The sequence below is a fragment of the Rattus norvegicus genome, chromosome 9 (assembly GCF_021556685.1).
Source record: "Rattus norvegicus strain SHRSP/BbbUtx chromosome 9, alternate assembly SHRSP_T2T, whole genome shotgun sequence".
Taxonomy (NCBI): domain Eukaryota; kingdom Metazoa; phylum Chordata; class Mammalia; order Rodentia; family Muridae; genus Rattus; species Rattus norvegicus.
Window position 1 is genome coordinate 70,530,354 of NC_141542.1, and position 19,805 is coordinate 70,550,158.

The 19,805-nt window shown below is 41.0% G+C and overlaps 1 protein-coding gene across 5 annotated transcripts in view; it reads right to left on the bottom strand.

Moving 5' to 3' along the window:
- Nucleotides 1-3,011: 3,011 nt before the first annotated feature.
- The window catches only part of Hecw2 (HECT, C2 and WW domain containing E3 ubiquitin protein ligase 2), a 398,421-nt gene continuing 381,627 nt past the window's right edge, over nt 3,012-19,805 (bottom strand). For 4 of the 5 annotated variants that reach the window (XM_087566111.1, XM_087566110.1, XM_087566112.1 and 1 more), the window contains one exon: nt 3,012-9,385. In XM_087566111.1, coding sequence (XP_087422237.1) covers nt 9,274-9,385 — 112 coding nt within the window. In that variant the 3' untranslated portion in view covers nt 3,012-9,273. 5 annotated transcript variants of the gene reach the window in all.

Consider the following 19,805-nt stretch of genomic DNA (forward strand, 5'->3'; position numbering starts at 1 on the left):
GATTCTTCTAATTTTATTGACCCATCAATAAAGGACATGCATGTGGGGCAGGAGAGATGGCCCAGTGGTTAAGAGCATTTGCTGATTCTGCAGAGGACCTGCTTTCAGTTCCCAGCATCCACGTGGTAGCTCGCAGCCATCTGTAACTCTGGTTTTAAGTGATCTGATATGTTCTTCTGACCTATGCAACCAAGTGGTGCATAAAGATACATGTAGGCAAAACACCCAGATAATTTTTTCAAAGACCTATGCTGTTTTTATTCGAAATTCAAATCTGCTTTGCTTTAAGGGTTTTTTTTTTTTTTTGTTTTTTTTTTTTTTTTTAATTGCCTGGGTTCCTCTTCCTGGAATTGGCTGGCCCTACAATAAAGATGGATCTTAGGAAGAAAGAGACATATGAAACATTTTGGTTTCTTTTGGTAACGCAATCCATTTGGGTTTCCATAACAGAGTCTCACAGACTCTGTAGCTTATAAACGACAAAAGTTGACTTCTTAAAGTCCCATAAACTAGCAAGCCCAAATAAAACTAGGCCAGCTTCATCACACACAAGGGTCTCTTTTAGCTATGTCCTTACACTAAAGAAGTTAAGAAGTCTTCTGGGACATCTATTTAATGTCAGTAACCTCATTCGTGATAATTCCTTTAATCAAATATTACAAGTTCTACTTCTGTTTGTCTGTCCGTCTATTTCTTTGGCACAGGGCTTCTCAGTGTATGTAGCCTGGCTGTCCTGGAACTTACTCTATAGACGAGGCTAGCCTCAAATGCACGGGTCCACTTGCCTCTGCCTCCTGAGTACTGGATTCAAAGGCTGCACTACTGTGCAAAGTCCACAGCTGGTTAAGACCATGATGTCAATGCCGTTTCTCCTCCAGCTGCCTGCATAGTGCCTTGCAGTGCTGTCAAAGCTAACCACCAGGTGGGAGACACCAACTCAGTTCCAGTTTTGTTTCTCTGTGTCCCGGAGCCAAAGAAGCTGGTGTCTCTTGCATGAGTGCATCATAGTTTTGAGTCCAAAATCTATGCATTTAACTTGGAATGTCTGTAGAGATATGGCAGCAAGAAAGAGGCCATAGGCGAGGGAACGAGGTCACCGTGGGTTTGGAAATAGCAGAGCACTTGCAATAGGAAAGCAGAGGAAGGAATATTGAGGGTGGGGAAGGGTTAAATGAGTGGAGACTGGGACATGAGGGAAGGGCAGACAAGAGGAACCCAAACCAAGGATACGTGAGGAAGCCATTTGGAAACACTGACTTGGAAACTGGGATGAAAATGTCAGTAAGGAGAGGCAGACCTTTACGGCCTTGACCTCAGGATTTAACTTTGAGTGAGCACAAAAGACTGGGGGGTTGACAATGCAGTGACAGCATTGAAGAACATGGATTTGTCAGCCATACCTACCGAGATGTGAATTAGCACCCTAAGGGTTTTGTATAGTGAGAGGGCACTGCATTGCACTATTATAAAGTATGGAAAAGATGCATGCTGCCCCGACGAGCCTCTGGAAAGGCACTACCACGTCCCAAGTGACAAGCGTAGTGCCTGAGCATCTTTGAGAAGACTGTGTGAGGATTTTTAAATATCTGGCAGATAGAGTGAGTGTTAAGTGTTTCCAGCAAGGAGGACTCTATCTGGTGCTCTCAAGTCAGTTTGTTCTGTGATTTCAAATTTTTACTTGATTGACAAACATAACAGAAGGGAAGTTTCTATCAGAAAAAGTTAAGTCAATAATAGGTGAACATTTATGAATAAGGAAAAGAAAGTATGAAAAGAAAACCTTTATCCCTTCACAAAGAGTGGGAACGCTTTCTGGCTTAAAGACAAGCAAAACACCCAACCAACCAACCAGCCAAACAAACAACCCCACAACAGTGTGGTATATTTATTTCCTGGGGTGGTAGATAGTGGCTGTTACAAATATTGGGTTTAAGTTTTATATTAAGTTTTATATGACAAAGTGGTTAACTTTATCAAGACAAAACCACAGTGAAGTCCAAGTGTATAGCATGGACACTACGGCAGGGAAGAAGTCAGTATGCTATGTCTGTCCCGTCTTTTAGTGACAGTCCAAAGTTATAGTGGGCTCTTCTGTTTTAACTGCTCTCGTCGACTAGATTATCAACTAACGAGTTTAATAACAACTCAAGATTCATGTCACCTTTGCAAGGACCCTGAAAGTAACACTAGCTGGTTTTCAGAAAGACCCTAGTAAAGAGATCATTCTCAAATACAAACATCAGTGACTGCCTGCCAGCCTCATACTATAAAGCTACCTTTCCTTTGTTACTGGTTGATGGCCAGCATATTCACTTTTCTCCTTTGCTCAGCTTCTCTTATTACTGCTGTGTCCTACTAGCATTTTCTTTATTTGAACAGTTCATTTACATCACAAATAAGTCAAATAGAAAGAATTAATTTACTAAATCGAGGGATCCAGACTCGACCTATAAAGGCAAATGCAACCCGTGGACATGGTGGATTGATCCACCTGATAGGTAAAAAATTTAGAACTACCACACCAACATTTAGATCTTTGAGTTTCTCTTTATAAATCAATGGATTTTCAAGGTCAGGATTTCATATAGCCAGGATCTGATGCAACAAAATATTTTAAAGGTGTTAGTCTCTGTTGCTCATACTCAGATATTTTTCCCATCTGCCTTCCCTAGATATAAATACATGACTCTCATATTAAATTGATATGAGTGGTCATAGTAGAGGTGATGTTCATATGATTATGAATTAAAGATTCAATATAACTTAACAAATAAACTCAGCTTACATGAGTTAAATTACTCATTTGCATTAATTTATTCCTGTAATGTCCATTGAGGCACCCTTGGGAGTAAAATATCCTTGTAACTGTAAACAAAATAGATTCCTGGTTATACGTACAACGAAAGGGGAAGTTAACACACCTGCAGAGCTGAGTACTAATCCCAAGGATTTCATTCCTAGTCATGTTCCCGAGCTTATTCTTCCCCCAAACTATAACAGAAAAGTCATAATTCATTTTTTAAAAGATTTATTTTTGATTAAGTGATTTCATGATGTAACATGGTTTTAAACAAAAATAGAGATCAGTATGAAAATAAAACAAATTGTACACATTAAAATATCTTTCCGTCAAAGCATTTCATAATCATAAAAAATACAACACAAGAGTCGGAGGCTCAGGTGAGAATAAGAATACAGACTTCCCAGAAAATGAACAACTGGCCCATAATCCAGTCCTCAGTGCCGTGTAACACCACTCACGAAGCGCTTCTAGGATGCCTATCAACAAATTTGTGCCTTAAAAAATGTAAATGTACGATAAAATGAGGGCTGTGTAATCTTACTTCTAATAGCAAATACCTCCCATTATTATTGGTTACTAAAAGTTACACCGAATAAATACAAAGCTTGAATCAACTCAACAAAATCAGAAGTGTACCTATCAACTGCGCTATGGTATAGTGGATGGAATGAGTGGGTGGAGCTGGTGAAGAGAAGTGGAAAGGCTTAAAAAATGCACCACTGTACTCTACTGAAATCTTAGAAATAAAATGTTTTTTTACAGAGCCTTAAGATTAAAAAGTAAGCATTATTATAAAATTAGATTAATACTTCAGTAAGAGGCAAGAGAGATGCATGTGTCTTTATTCATTTTTTTTTTTTTGGAATGCCTGCATCCCTATTATAAAAACATAATCTTATGCACTTTCTGATGTGCTAACAGCTCTCATATCTTACTTATGCTATCACTCAAAGAAAAATAAGCTGTAATTACATCTTTTAGGGCATTAGGGTCCTAAAGAACATTCTGTTCTGTGTATTCCCTGGTTCACCCTTCCAAGGTGTTTCTTTTCACAGAAGGTGATAATTACCCGAATTTACTGATGAATTCTTACACCAGTAATAGTTGATTCAGTTTGAATCATACAACATACCTACCAACACCCCTCAGGGTTGCAATATCTTAAAAGAAGATTTGATATGAAGATATCACCTGCCCAAGATCACTAGACATAAAAATCAGATACAGCTAGAGCCCTCCTGTTCTGTTGAGCTGTTTGATCATGAAATGAGAATAAAGTACCTTGAAGATCAAAATCTAAGCCAACATGTCTGCTGTCTTGATTAACTTCTTCAATATGAAACACTTGCTAGGCCTCCTTTTGTAATGTAGTAATCTCACACTTAGGATTTTTGCTTTCCAGATCAATAGGGAATGTTTAAATCAACATTAGATAGTATTTGAATATCTCAAAAGCTATGCTAATGTCAACTATGAAAATAAGTATGGTGAAATAAGATCACTTTTTATTTCACAAATAGTGACTGGTAGTGGCAACAATAACTTTCAAGTTTTTTTAAAACTATAATTTAATGCAAATTGTTGAGTTTCCTGATTGAGCTATGGTTAGCCTTAAAACTTTGGGACTAAATGACATTTTGTAATACAGGAAATACTAGCCAACTGAAGTCATACAACAAGGGTATTTCCCACCAGGTAGATGGCCAATCAGTGCCTTCACTATACACAAATGCATTGTTCTCAAACCTCAGAAACCAAAATGGAACACGCTCCTACCCCCACTGGCAAGGTCTAAGTCTGATGATGTTTGTACCATTGTTTTATTGTTCCCTTAGCTATTCTGATTGCAAATGTGCCTTCGTTCACTCCTAAGTCAGATTGCTGTGATATGGCAAACACAATCATTATTCCCACAATACCAGTTCCTTGAACAGAGCTGTTACTCCTGAATCTCATTACCAGGGTGATACAACTGCCAGGCATCTACTTTTCTACTTTTTTTTTTCTAATTACCCCTTTAATGGTAATGATTGACCTTAAATAACAGCTCAGAAACCTTTAATGTCTCTGGCATTCCTTTGCTTCTGTGCTAGACAAATTACCTGGAAATGCAACAGAACTACGGCACTAATAAATTCTGGCAACTGGAATATGTTTCCAAGGAACATTCCCATTAATATTAAGTCAAGTCCTGTGGAAGTAGGGTAGCTGATTCAGGATACCACTCAACAGCTGGCCCAAATCTCAATGTAGCTGGGAAGTTGGGCAGGACTCTTCAATTGCATGTTGCTTTTATGGGGTTGGTGATGCCTTTTAATGATAAAATGGCCTCATTTCCTGCCCCTGGAATTTCCTGAATGAAGTTAAATTGAATAAAATTCTAGACTCTTCATTATAAAATGTATGCCTTGTTAGAAATAGCTGCGTGCAAAAAGGGCCTAAAGGCCATTTGAACAAATATCAGGAAGACAGAAAGAGAAACAAGCTGTTGTGGTCCCTCCATATCACTGGGGTTCAGCTTGCCATGCCTCTGAAGACTCAGGGTTATCAAAAATTAATAATGAAAGCCAGGCCTCTGGTTGGTGCCTTTTCATATGCTTGCTTCTACATAATCCCCAAGGGGGCCAAATTCCTGTGCTGGGCAAATCCACCCGATCACAATCAGATTTGTCTTAAATTCCTCCCACAGGCAGTAAATGGAAACAATGCATCTGCGAGAAGCCATTTCCATGAATGTGCTCCTTTCTCCGAGCCCTCTCCAGGAGTGCCACATTCCAAGAGTGTTTAAGAAGGTAAGAGTTTGAAAAACCAATGCATTGGAAAGTTGAGTCTATTGATACAAATATTAGTTTTCATATCTCTTGAGACTAAAGAGGATCTTGACAACAAAGTATGAATCATATCACCAGCTACTCATGAAATCAGCCTGAGCCCAGGGAGGACTGGATACTTCTCCCCAACCGAGCACTGAGAACCAAAAGAGAATGCCCTGCAAGCACTGTACAACTCCTCCTCCGTGCTAAGCATAGTCCCCCACAGTCCCCACCTTTGCAGGCCATTGTCATCCAGGAAGTGGTGAATAGATCTCAGCCATCACCCTTTTTTAAGACTAGAGTTTAATTTAATAAGAGTGTCTGGAAGTGCTACACTTTCATTTTGCACACGGCATTCCCTCTCTAGTTCAATAATGGCTTTTATATTTACTTAGTACAAAATGGCCACTAAATTATAAATATGACATATCCTAGAAAACTATGACTTCCGTTCATTTTGTGCACAAGAAAAATGTTGTGATCCCAGGAACTGTGATATTTTACACTAAAAATAGAATGTAGGTTGCAGTGCAGAGGCTGAAGGAAATCTCCAGATTTCATTTTGGCATTTCTTTGATAATTTGAAAATCCTCGTGTTGCTCCTTCACAGTTCAGTCCCTGTCTTACAAACTTTGAACACTTATTGTATGGCTGCATTTTGGGTCTGAGACTTACCAGCATTGATAGTCTATGACACTCTTGTAGTTACCAGCAGAAAAAGCACGTACAGTTTCATATACATGAGGGTGTAACCAAGCCTTTGGGATGTATAGGCTATTCTCCATTCACTAACTGTAGACCTTTCATGTTAAATGCTTTTGGAATCTTGATGTCCCCTCGAGTAGACTGTGAGCATCTTTCTGAAGGCCAGACTCAGAGTCTTGTAGCTCCATCATCAAAAGCAGTAACTGGTGTGGAGGGAATGCCAACAGTGTGCCTCTGCTCTGAAAGATGACACACATACACGGTGTATCGGAACTGACTTCTACATCATTAGTAGATCATGTATAAATCTCTTAAAACAAAACCAAAGAGCCAAGTTATCAAGGTTCACAGTCCAGAAAAGCATATTTATGAATATTTCTAATCGTAGAGTACAGTAACCGCTGATTTATTCTGTGGATGTGTTATTTAACTGTTATAGAGATATTATTGTCTGGCTTTGTCTTACCCATGAAGAAGAATGGGCTATCACAGTTTTCTAATACGCTAGCTACAATTTTGATAATTCCCAATTCTGAGAACAGTGCCAAACAGGACTAGGTCCTCTGGATACATTTAAAGCTGTTGTTTGAGAAGTTGGCTGCCTTAGCATCAACAGCAAACAGTGTTCGTTCGAAATAGTTAAATAGGTACATTTTATTTGGAATCTCTTTTGCCTAGTAATACGGCATATGGTGGCAAAGTGTCTCAAACCAGATGAGCATTAACGTGGCCTATACGTGTAATTTTGAAAGAAAGGCAGCTTTCTCTTCACGAGCCCTTGTGAAAACTCTTAGGGAATGCTCTGATGCAGCAAAATGTGATTTTAAAAATGCATTAGCATGCTCTTTTTTCCTTATGATGAAAAAATACAAACGAGTGAAAGCAGTTTGAAAAAATTAAATATATACTTGTATTCATGACAAATAAGTACAAACTAATAATTCCAGTCAAAAAATTTTAGTCATTCTTTTTTTTTTCTGGCCCAATTATGGTATACAAATAAATATTCCATATATCTTTTCCAGGTTTCTGTAATTTGTTTCCTCCTGGAACATTTTCCCACACCCAGGACTTATCTTTAATACAGTAACACAACATGACTGTCATTTCTCTTGAGGGTCCCAACAGTAAACACAGCTTCACTAACAAGAGAGTAACTGTTCTTACAAAACACCTGTGAGGACTGTGCATATAACCCGTATAAAATATAAAGTCACCCACATCCCACAACAGGAAGTCTATGATACCTAAAAACGAGATTCTCAAAGCAATATTAGCATAATGCCTGTAACCCCTCAGGCTGGAAAACTAAATGTTAAGCCAATGGTTTTCCCCACCTCGATTCCACTCCACTGTACTGCGTGTCTGATTAGTTATGGTCACAAATCAAGGAACAAAACAACAGCATGGACCAGTCCCCAAAGCAATCAAAATGAAGGGAATCCTTTTATCAAACTAAGAAGACCTGTCAGTGATGACATGTAGTTTCTGAGAGACCATACAAAAATTTTTTCTTGATATTAATAAGAAAATTATGCATCAGTGAAAATGCAGGCTTAGAAATATAGTACTGAGAGTTTCCATATATGGTATCGTCATTGATGAGGGAAAGTGGAACTCTTCTACGAAAGAGAGCTGATCTCTCCGGCATTGCTGATGGCTCTCTAACCAAGCTCAGTGTTTAATGACGCAGTACAAATAAGAAGCAGTGAGGGGGAATACGAAATATCTGTAATAAACGCCATCCTGTAAAGTAGTTGATGGATGGAAGAGAATCTAATGCATTTTAAATAAATGCATATCATCTATCACATATAGTGAGTCTTACAAAATTATTACTTAGATGCACAGTCCTTGCAGTGGTTGACATGGCAACTGTGAAGGAAGTCTGATTTAAAAGCTACTTCTATTGTAGTAATCAACGGATGGAGCTGCTGTTAGTCATATTGTAGTGTCCCTTCACCTTTGGTACGTTCAGTGCAAAATATTTTGGGGAATTTTTTTTAAACCTTTAGAAAAATAAAAGGCCCTTTTAGTTCTCTTGAGCGTGCTTTAAAGGGTACATACTACCAAGATGCCCGAGGAGGCGTGGAACATGAAGACGGCGAGGTGGTACATACAATATGGTAGGTAGGTCCTTATATACATCTTAAAGAACAGAAATATAATGAACCTATAAAAAATGAACAGAACTCACTGTGTACATTTTCCTGATATGCTTGTGATTAATTGCTAGATATTTTTAAATTGTTTTCATGCATTATAAAGCATAAAATCTGTCATTAGTAATTCGTTGAATAAGTTTGTCTTCGGCCATAACTACACACAGACCACTTGCATATACATTGTCACAGACCACCTTATCGCAAATCTTTAAAGTTATCACATACTGACTTGGTTTCGTTGTTCACACTTGTCCTGTGAAGGTTGAAACCTGTTGTGCACACCATGCAGGCACTCATAAGCAAGAAATAAATATTCTGCTATAACTTAGGGCTTAAACAAATGTACTTCCAGGAAATATATATATTTTTTAATGATATTCTTTCACTTGCGCAAATTTAGAGATTGGGTCAGTGCTGCCAGTTTGGCTTGAAGTGTGTTTACGGGAGAGTTGAAAGATTCTCCGGAGTCCCTAAAAGTCACCATGGAGTTGATCGTGTGCAGGTTCATCTTTTTCTCGGAACATGGGGACAAATGGGAAAGGTTTGGCAGTCAAGAACTGTTGATTGAAAGACTGTTGGGTTGTTCCATGGGCACCAAGCTCACCCCAATCCTTCCAAAAGAACTCACAGCCAGTCCCCAAACACAGGAGCATGTGTTCCCAGAGAGCAGCGCTCAGTTTGTCGTAATGAAAGCCAAGGCTCCGAGACTACCAATGCTGGGTCACTCTATGGGAGGCCGGCTTCTGGAACTGCCTGTCCGTAAAGCACTGAGCATCGTGCTTCTGGGTCACTCGAGTCCGAAGGTACTGGTCTCTTCAACTGCTGTCAAGAGTTTTTCATAAAGCATGGAAAAGGAAGGGTATGGAGGGAGATCCAGGCGGTTAAAACACGTGTGAGCTCTGCAAACAGAAGAAGCACGACATAATTTAGCAGAGGGACCGAGTAAGGGACCGAGTAAACCAAGTCCATGCTCCCGTGCACCTGCATTGCATGAGTGAATGTGCATGTGTGTGTGTGTGTGTGTGTGTGTGTGTGTGTGTGTGTGTGAGAGAGAGAGAGAGAGAGAGAGAGAGAGAGTTAGTGTGTGCGTGCATGTATTCAAGTACTAAGAGTGCTTCTCTTCATATTCAAATTAATTTTTTAACCATTTTCACAGTGACTTGAGAAAAAGGGAAGATATTAGTAGCCCCTGTGACCCAGTTCCCAGTCAGTTGTGATTGGTGAATAAAGATGCCAACAGTCAACAGCCGGGCAGAAGAGACATAGATGGGGTTTAGATTTTGAGGGCTTGGGTCAGAGAGGCCTATGAGGAGAGTAAGGGGAAGGAATAGCTGTCACGGAAGGAAAACATGCAGGAGAGAGAAGGAGAGCTGTCATGGGCTAAGGGCCAAGAGAACGTGGCCCAGAGGGAGAGCTGGCCATTGGTTAAGAGCAGCTGAGATGGAAAATAGTAAATAGTAAGTGGTAACTTGGGGCTGTTGATGGGCAAGTAGAGTCTAACAGCATGGAGGGGAGGCAGCCGCCCAGCTACTGTGCTGCCTTAGGCAGATTAAAGTATAAAGGCTGTGTGTGTCTTCATCTGGGAACATAAATGGTCTGAGGCGGGAAAGACACTCTGGACCAGGATTTCAATATTTCTTACTATACAGAGTTGAAATTTTCTTTGGAGAGTAGGACCCATAAATTATTTTCATTATGTGCCACCCTTTAGAAGATTTATTTCACGTATAGTGTTTATTACTGAGTTGTATGAAAGTGAAAAAGCCAAGTTCAGGTCTGTTCAAAAGACAAGAATGAAGACTTTGCAAACTGATTCACTTTGATTCCCTTCCGTTTCAGCACTGTCTGCTGCCTAGATGTCCCTTGGATAACGTGTGGCTCAGTGGTTTTGCACTGTCTTGGGTAGGGATGAACAGCAACTGTGGGTGAAAACCAGATTGTGGCTCAGAGTTTGGGGAAAGTCCCTGGCTAGACCTGTCTCTGGGCGTCTGCAGATATTGTGACTGCTTCGAATTCCATGCTATAGCCTGCTCTCTGCCTGCTCATAACACGGGAAAATGTCCATTTAATCACAGCACTCTTTTTTTAGAAATACCTGCTCTTTTGCCAAGTGGGGCAGGGGCCGAGTTTTCCTGTTATTTGCACCTGACTCACAATAAAGAAATAGTCTCTGAATCTCATCGGGGACAGAGCTGCACTTTTGACACAGGACAGGAAGTGCCCCATCCTGAATGCACAACAGCTTGTTTACTAGAGCTAAGAAGTTTATACTCAATTAAAAAAGAAAAGGAGCCTAAAGCAATGTGTAATTGAGGAGCTATGATTATTAGTAGGATATTTGCACAAAAGTCATGCTCAGATTTTTATTGTCACCAATTGTTTCTTACTTGTGAGGTAACTATAACTACTGTTCCTATAAATTAGACGGAACACGGAGAAGATGAAAACGCGGCATTGATGAGATTCGGGATTGAACCCCACTTCTCCCAACCACACCAGCTGTGGGATTTGGAGTGTCTTACTAGAATTCTGAGATTCAAATTTCTTACCTGTAACGGGGAGTTAATATAATAAGGCAATTTATCACAGAAGGGTGTGAGGATTCACTGAAATAGCAGAAACGCACTTCACAGAACAGCTGGCACATTGTGTTTGACTAAATAATAGGTGCATTGTTAGATACAGTTCCTCCTCGTCCAGAGGACTCTACCCTGACTGCCTTCAGTAAACTGCCCAAAGATAACGATGACCATGGAGAACACGACATAATCAAGAGATAATAAAGCAGGTGTGTGCTCACACGACTTATTAGAAAACAGTATTGAGAGCTCTGTTAACCCTGAGGAATCTGGGCTCAGGTTTTTCCACTCCTGTAACCTCACATCCCGAGACATACTGGTGGGAATCACCTCACCTATCTTTGAAAGCAAACTCTAAAACTCAAACTAAAACCAAAACCAACCAAACAAACAAACAACCCCCAAAATCCAAACATCCTAGAACTTCATTTACCATAATTCCTCTGATAGCTCCTTATGATGGAGTCCAGACTGGGAATCCAAGGCAAAAAAAAAAAAAAAAAAAAAAAAAGTTTTACTAACTACAGGGTCCTAGAGATGGCTTAAAATCTATCTGATCTGGAATTCTAGAAAACGAAAAACAAAAAAACCTCTGAAAATTCAAAATAAATGGTTTCATTTTTGTTCCAGGGAAAGGTGAGGGATAAATACAGAACTGAAATATGTACGCTTTGAGCAAAAATAACATGTCAGGCTTTCTGTGACAGGCAAGGACGATTCCTTATCCCATTTGACTGAAGTATGATAGTTTAATTTTTTTTTTAATTTTCTTTGTTTTGTCCACTTATTCTCAGTCTTCACTGTTTCATGATCTTTACCTGTCTCTTCTACTTAATGCTTTTATTGTGGCAAAATTTACCCTTGCAGCTGTTCTCAACCGCCCAGTTTTGTGGCATTCATTAAGTGCACAGTTACTCTTGTAAAGATCTAGAGTTGCCTAGGAGATAAGCCTTGGGCCTGTTTGTCAGGGATTATGCAGATTAGATCAGCCTCCTGCACGTCTGTGAGGGGTTGTCTAGATTGGATCAACTGAAGTAGAAAGGCCCACACTACCTAGGAGAGGAGCCATTCTAAGGTTGTGCTGGCCTTGGGCTGAGCAGAGAAAGTGAGCTGAGCGCCAGCATTCGTTGTTCTGCTCCCTGACTGTGGACACAATACGATCAGGCACCGTAAGCTCTTGCGACCATGAAAGAGATGCCCCTTGAACTGTGAGCTAAGATCAGCTCTCCCTCCCATAAATTACTTTGTCAGGGCATTTTAGAAGAGCAGCAAAACCAGGCTCTGAAATACACAGATGGACAGATGGACGGACAGACAGACAGGTGGACAGAAGAGCAAGCAGCAATATCATCTAACGCCAGAACATTTACATGTGGCAACTGAAACTGTCTCTAACAACAAGAAAATATCTTGTTCGTCCTCCCCCTGTGTCCCTGGAACTCTTTGTTCTGTCTATGATCTCTACTACTTCTGTGTGCTTTAACTAAGTGGAATCTTCAGATATTTTGTATATTGTGTCTGGATTATTTCAATTTACATAATGTTTATAAGGTTCACATTGTAACCATGGCTCAGATTCCCTTCATTCTTAAAGCTGAATACTGTGTTCATATATACCATGATTTGTTCATTTATGAGTGTGTTTCCACCTGTGGCTATTATAAATACTGCTGCTGTGAACACAGACATATACACACGTATTTAAATCACTGTTTTTATCTCCAGGGGAGTGATCCAGAAGTAGAATTGTGGGAACATGGTACATTTAATATTTTAAGAAACAGCCATAGTTTTCCATAATAGTCTCATATCTTCTATTCATACCAGCAGCACTCCAGAGTTCTAAACTCTTAAGATCTTCATCAACACTCATTTTCTATATGTTATTTATTGTCTTAGTTAGGGTTTCTATTGCTAAAAATGAAACTGCATGACCAAAGCAACTTGGGATTGAAGTGGGGCTACTTGACTTATACTTGTGTATCATTGTTAATCACTGGAGAAAGCTAGGACAGGAACTCAAACAGGCCAGGACACTGGAGGCAGGAGCTGATGCAGAAGCCATGGAAGGATGCTGCTTACTGGCTTGCTTACCATGACTTGCTCAGTCTGCTTCCTTATAGGACACAGGACCACCAGTCCAGGGATGGCCCCGCCTACAATGGGCTGGACCCTTTCTTATCAATCACTAATTAAGAAAATGCCTGACACTCTAGAGCCAAGACTGTCCTACAGCCCTCTGTACCAAAATCCTGCCTGGAGAGAGCTGGTCTCCCAGGAGTGCTCTCACTCCTAAGTCCACAGGTGAGACCCCACTTTTACTCTACTAACTGTCTGAAGAGGGACCCGCCAGGAGTGCATAGGGCACAGGGATCGTAGAGCAGCCTGGGACAGGATCCTTCCTGTCTCCATCTGCTCCCAGAGCTTAGGCTGTCCCACAGCCCTTCATATACAAATCCCTCCCAGAGAGAGCTGGTGACTCAGGAGCACTCTCACTCCTAAGATAACAGGCTCACAGGCCCAAAAAAGGGCCAAGCTCCAGTCAGAGACAGCAAGACCAGCTAACACCAGAGATATCCAGATGGTGAGAGGCAAGCTCAAGAACCTAAGCAACAGAAACCAAGGCCACTTTGCATCATCAGAACCCAGTTCTCCCACCACAGTAAGTACTGGATGCCCCAACACACCAGAAAAGCAAGATATGGATTTAAAATCACATCTTATGATGATGATAGATTTAAGAAGGACATAAATAACTCCCTAAAAGAAATACAGGACAACACAGGTAAACGAGTGAAGCCCTTAAAGAGGAAACACAAAAATCCCTTAAACAAGTACGGGAAAACACAATGAAATAAGTAAAGGAATTGAACAAAACCATCCAGGGTCTAAAAATGCATTGGCAGGATTAATATAGTAAAAATGGCCATCTTGCCAAAAGCAATCTACAGATTCAATGCCCATCAAAATTCCAACTCAACTCTTCATAGACCTAGAAAGAGCAATTTGCAAATTCATTTGGAATAATAAAAAAAAAAACAAAAGGCATAAACAAAAAACAGGATAGCAAAAACTATTTTCAGCAATAAAAGAACTTCTCGAGGAGTCACCATTCCTGACCTCAAGCTATATTACAGGGCCATCATAATAAAAACTGTATGGTATTGGTACAGAGACAGGCAGGTAGATCAGTGGAATAGAATTGAAGACACAGAAATGAACCCACACATCTATGGTCACTTGATATTTGACAAAGGAGCTAAAACCATTCAGTGGGAAAAAGAAAGCATTTTCAACAAATGGTGCTGGTTCAACTGGAGGTCAGCATGTAGAAGAATGCAGATCAATCCATTCTTTTCTCCTTGTACAAAGCTCAAGTCCAAGTGGACCAAGGACCTCCACATCAAACCAGATACACTCAAACTAATAGAAGAAAAAGTGGGGAAGATCTGCAAATGCATGGGTACTGGGACATTTTCCTGAACAGAACACCAATGGCTTATTCTCTAAGATCAAGAATCAACAAATGGGACCTCAGAAAATTGCAAAACTTCTGTAAGGCAATGGATACTGTCAATAAGACAAAACAACAACCAACAGATTGGGAAAAGATCTTTACCAATCCTACATCTGATAGAGGGCTAGTGTCTAATATATACAAAGAACTCAAGAAGTTAGACTCCAGAGAACCAAATGATCATATTAAAAAATGGGCTACCAAGTTAAAGAATTCTCAAGGAATAGCGAATGCTGCCCAGAAGCAGCTAAAAAAATTTTCAACATCCTTAGTCATCAGGGAAATGCAAATCAAAACAACCCTGAGATTCTACCTCAGACCAGTCAGAATGACTAAGATTAAAAACTCAGGTGAGAGCAGATGCTGGCGAGGATGTGGAGAAAGAGGAACACTCTTCCATTGCTGGTGGGATTGCAGACTGGTACAACCACTCTGGAAATCAGTCTGGTGGTTCCTCAGAATATTGGACATAGTGGTACCTGAGGACCCAGCTATAGCACTCCTGGGCATAAACCCAAAAGACACTCCAACATATAACAAAAAACTTCCTCTACTATGTTCATAGCAGCCTTATTTATAATAGCCAGAAGTTGGAAAGAACCCAAATATCCTTCAATAGCGGAATGGATACCGAAAATGTGGTATATTACACAATGGAGTACTACTCAGCTATTAAAAACAATGACTTCATGAAATTCTAGGCAAATGGCTGGAACTAGAAAACATCATCCTGAGTGAGGTAATCCAATCACAAAAGAACACACATGGTATGCACTCACTGATAAGTGGATATTAGCTCAAAAGCTCAGAATACCCAAGATGCAATTCATAGACCACATGAAGCTCAAGAAGAAGGAAGACCAAAGTGTGGATGCATCAGTCCTTCTTAGAAGGGGGAACAAAATACTCACACGAGGAAATACAGGAACAAAGAATAGAACAGAGACTGAAGGAAAGGTCATCCAGAGACTGCCCCACCTGGGACTCCATCCCATATGCAGCCATCAAGCCCAGTCACTACTGCTGATGCCAAGAAGTGCTTGCTGACAGAAGCCTGATAAGGTTGTCTCCTGAGAGGCTTTTCCAGAGCCTTACTGATACAGATGAGGATGCTTGTAGCTAACCAACAGGCTGAGCACTGGAACCTCATTGGTGGAGTTAGACAAAGGACTGAAGGAGCTGCAGAGGTTTGCAACCCCATAAGAAGAACAATATCAACTGACCAGATCCCCCAGAGCTCCCAGGGACTAAACCACCAGCCAAAGAGCCCACAAGGAGGGACCCATGGCTCCAGTAGCATATGTAGCAGAGGATGGCATTATCTGGCATCAATAGGAAGAAAAGCCCTGGGTCCTGTGAAGACTCCTTTCTACAGTGTAGGGAAATGCCAGGGTGTTGAGGTGGGAGTGGAAGCATCCTCATAGAAGTAGGGGGAGAGGGTATGGGAAAGGGGATAACATTTGATATGTAAATACATAAACTATCCAGTTTAAAAAAAGAAAAAGAAAATGTTTTAGAGGCTTGCCTACAGCCCCATCTTATAAGGGCATTTCTTTTTTTTTTCTTTGTTTGTTTTCTATTGGATATTTTATGTATTTACATTTCAAATGTTATATCCTTCCCCCCACCTCCCCCTGCTTCTATGAAAATGCTCCCCTCCCCTCCCCACCCCAACACCCTGGCATTCCCCTACACTGGGGAAAGGAGTAGAGGAGTTTCCTTAATTGAAGTTCCCTGCTTTCTGATGACTTTAGCTTGTGTCAAGTTGACACAAAACTACCCAGCACACTTATATTTCTTTAAAATTTTAGAATAGTCATCCTAATGGGTATGAAATTCATTTCCTTTCTGAAGCACTCGAGTTCATACTGATTTGTCTCAACGTTACACAGTGAGTATGGATTCGCTGGCTAGACTTGAACAAGCAAATTGCCATGCATCCCACAGCCTAAAGGAATGAATGTCATAACCGCCTAAAGGAGCTTAGAAACACACCCTTCCCTGGTTGAAGCCTCAGATAAGAAAGAACTCCAGGAGATATCTGATCTCAGTCGTTAGGCTAAATAGACAATTTCACTACACCATGCCTGGACCCTTGCATAAAGAACACAAGACCTGGTCATTGTTTTAAACCACTAAGCTTGCATGTTTGTTTTGCGACAACTAGAAACTAGTAACAAGTGTTAAGGCCACCAAACTTACAAGGGAAGGTATAGAATTCGATGAGGGTTTAATATGATACAATCATGAAGGCCCAATGCTGAAGCAAGGCAGAAGACAGGAATTCTGCCAAGTCTCTTTCAGTTCCTGTAGTACTTTTACTACTGTATTTTATCTAGGAATGTCCCCCAAACCTGGGCACTACAGTTCTCAACACAATTAGAAGGACTGAACAAACAATTGTGTGTGTGTGTGTGTGTGTGTGTGTGTGTGAGAGAGAGAGAGAGAGAGAGAGAGAGAGAGAGAGAGAATGAGGAGACAGAGACAGGCAGAGATAGAGACAAAGAGAAGGGGACACACACACACACACACACACACACACACACACACACACACACGGGGAGGGGGAAGCTTGCCACATATAATGTAGTTCAGGCTGGCCCTAAACTCAAAGCAAACCTGATATCTTAGCCTTCCAAATAAGCTACCACTTCATCTTGGAATAATATATACATTTTTTATTTTTATTTATTTATTTATTTATTTATTTATTTATTTATTTATTTATTTATTTATTTATTTTTTGCTTCTCCTCAGTCAGGAGACATAGTCACCATGACTGTTCCACAATCTAATGCCATCATTTCTTCTCAAGTTACATCTGGTTGCATAACATATAGTTATCATAAGCTAACTTTCCTTCTGAATCAACATCTTCCGGAGAATGTTACATGAGGCTAGAAACAGACTGTATTCTAGAGGGGAAAGAGGTGTTGGAGATTTAGCTCAGCAGTAGAGCACTTGCCTAGCAAGCGCAAGTGGCTCCCTGATAAACAGTACTTCAACTCTGAGTCTCCTCAAGAAGGCGGCAATGTTCAACTGAAGACAGGGAGACTTTGCTGCTCCCTGGCCATTAGGCTGGGAGCCCCAGCACTCTATATGCACTTTGCACTGTAGGCATACACATCTGAGGAGAAGGATTGAAGTGGGGAAAGTCAAGGGGATTTTTAAGGAACTATTCAGTGGCAGTATGCAGTAGCTGGGGACAATGGTCAAGTTTGGATCAATCCAAAAGAAACCTGGGAGATACCTGGCGATTCTTAAGTGACCAGACTGTCACACTGAATCAGGCTTACTGGAGAACAGAGATATGCAGTGGGGGCATTTTGGAGTACTTCAGAATCACCCAAGGAATTTTCACAACAGAAAATTTGGGTTCTGTCCCTCAAGATTCTAACTCAAATGGTGCTGGTGGTGGTGGTGGGGAACGACACATCCTGGTGATATGCATTTTAAGATTCACTCCAAATGAGTCAGATGAAAGTGGTCTCCACCATGGAGAGACATCAAGCCAATTAGAAATACAATATCTAAACTGGATATCTACGCTGACATTCTGTGTGCTTTGCAGATTTTTCCAAACTGCCTACAAACAAGCCAGCATCGCTAATAAGAAAATTGAGGAAGTGTGGTTAAATAACATTGCCCAATACTTAGCATCAGCTTCTTGTATGAGCCAAGTACAAGAAGGAAAAAGGAGAGAGAGAGAGAGAGAGAGAGAGAGAGAGAGAGAGAGAGAGAGAGAACAAAACAAAAACTTCTGAGGCTTTTCACACCCCACCCCCATCCATTCCATGCCCTACAAAAGCCAGTAGAAAAATTCCAGGAGGTCCTCTGGACTCTGTTGATATTGGCAGCAAAAGTGCACCCAGCTTTTCAGTCTCAGCAAGAGAATGTTTCTTTAAATCTTCCAAAGCCAGCCACCCTGAAGCCATAATGAGTTTACCTCACTTCAGTCTATGCAGCCAGAACCACTCAAGAAAAGCAAGTCTGAACCCATCCTTGGGAAACCATGCTGGCACCAATACCAAGATTTTTAAGACCTCCTGATCTATAGTCTGACTTAATGACTTTCTGGATTTTTCTGATATTAAACAGGGGGCCAGAGGCTTGGCGTCTTTCAGATTTCCTACGGTTAATCAGTTATCTAACCCAGTAAGCATCACAGTTATGTTTTTACAAGCCACTTAGTTGATTAACAGCTCCCTGTCTGGGGTGAATTACTTACTTATTCCCTTATTCTACACCCAAAGTAATTTTTTTGGTACAAGCACCTAAAATGTTAGACAAAGAAGAAATTAAAATCAAGATTTTAAAAGAGACAGAGAGAGACAGAGACAGGAAGAGAAAACCACAAACCCTGTCTTAAGTAGCAGGTGTAATACAAAAATAAATGTGTTAGCACTAAATAAATCCTTTTGTATGGTTTATGAATTAGGGCATGCCAACACTCTCTTCTTTGATTTGCAATGTCTCACCCTTCACATCTCAGTTTTTATTCCTATTTACACCTTTCCATCAAGAAATTTGTCAATCAAAACAAATACTTAAAATACCTTAGAGGCAGGGCATTGGTGGTACTTATCCTTTAATCCCAGCACTGGTAGGGGCAGAGGCAGAGGCAGAGGCAGGGGCAGGGGCAGGGGCAGGGGCAGGGGCAGGGGCAGGGGCAGGGGCAGGGGCAGGGGCAGGGGCAGGGGCGGAGGGGAGGAGGGGAGGAGGGGAGGAGGGGAGGAGGGGAGGAGGGGAGAAGGGGAGGAGGGGAGGAGGGGAGGAGGGGAGGAGGGGAGGAGAGACAGAGGTAGAGAGGCAGAGGCAAACGATTCTCTGATTTTGAGGCTAGCCTGGTCTACAAAGTGAGTTCCAGGACAGTCAAGGATACACAGAAAAACCCTGTCTCAAAAAAACAAAACAAATAAATAAATAAAAAACACAACAACAACAACCACCACCACCACCACTAACAGCAGCATCCTGGAGAGTTACGCAAGGATCCTGAGACTTATCATTTCTCAATCTCAAATCTTCTTTGGCAATGTGTGTGTTTGCAAACTGACTTACCAAGTCCAAATTGTACCTAGTCGCAGGTATGTGGGAGAAGCGGGCATGCTGGCAGACCTGTGGGCTGCTGTGCCCGGAGGAGATCGTTCTTGCCTCCTTTGGTGCATCCCCAGGGCTTCGGCTCGCACATCTCCATCCTGTACTGGCTTTTCAAGTTCCCAA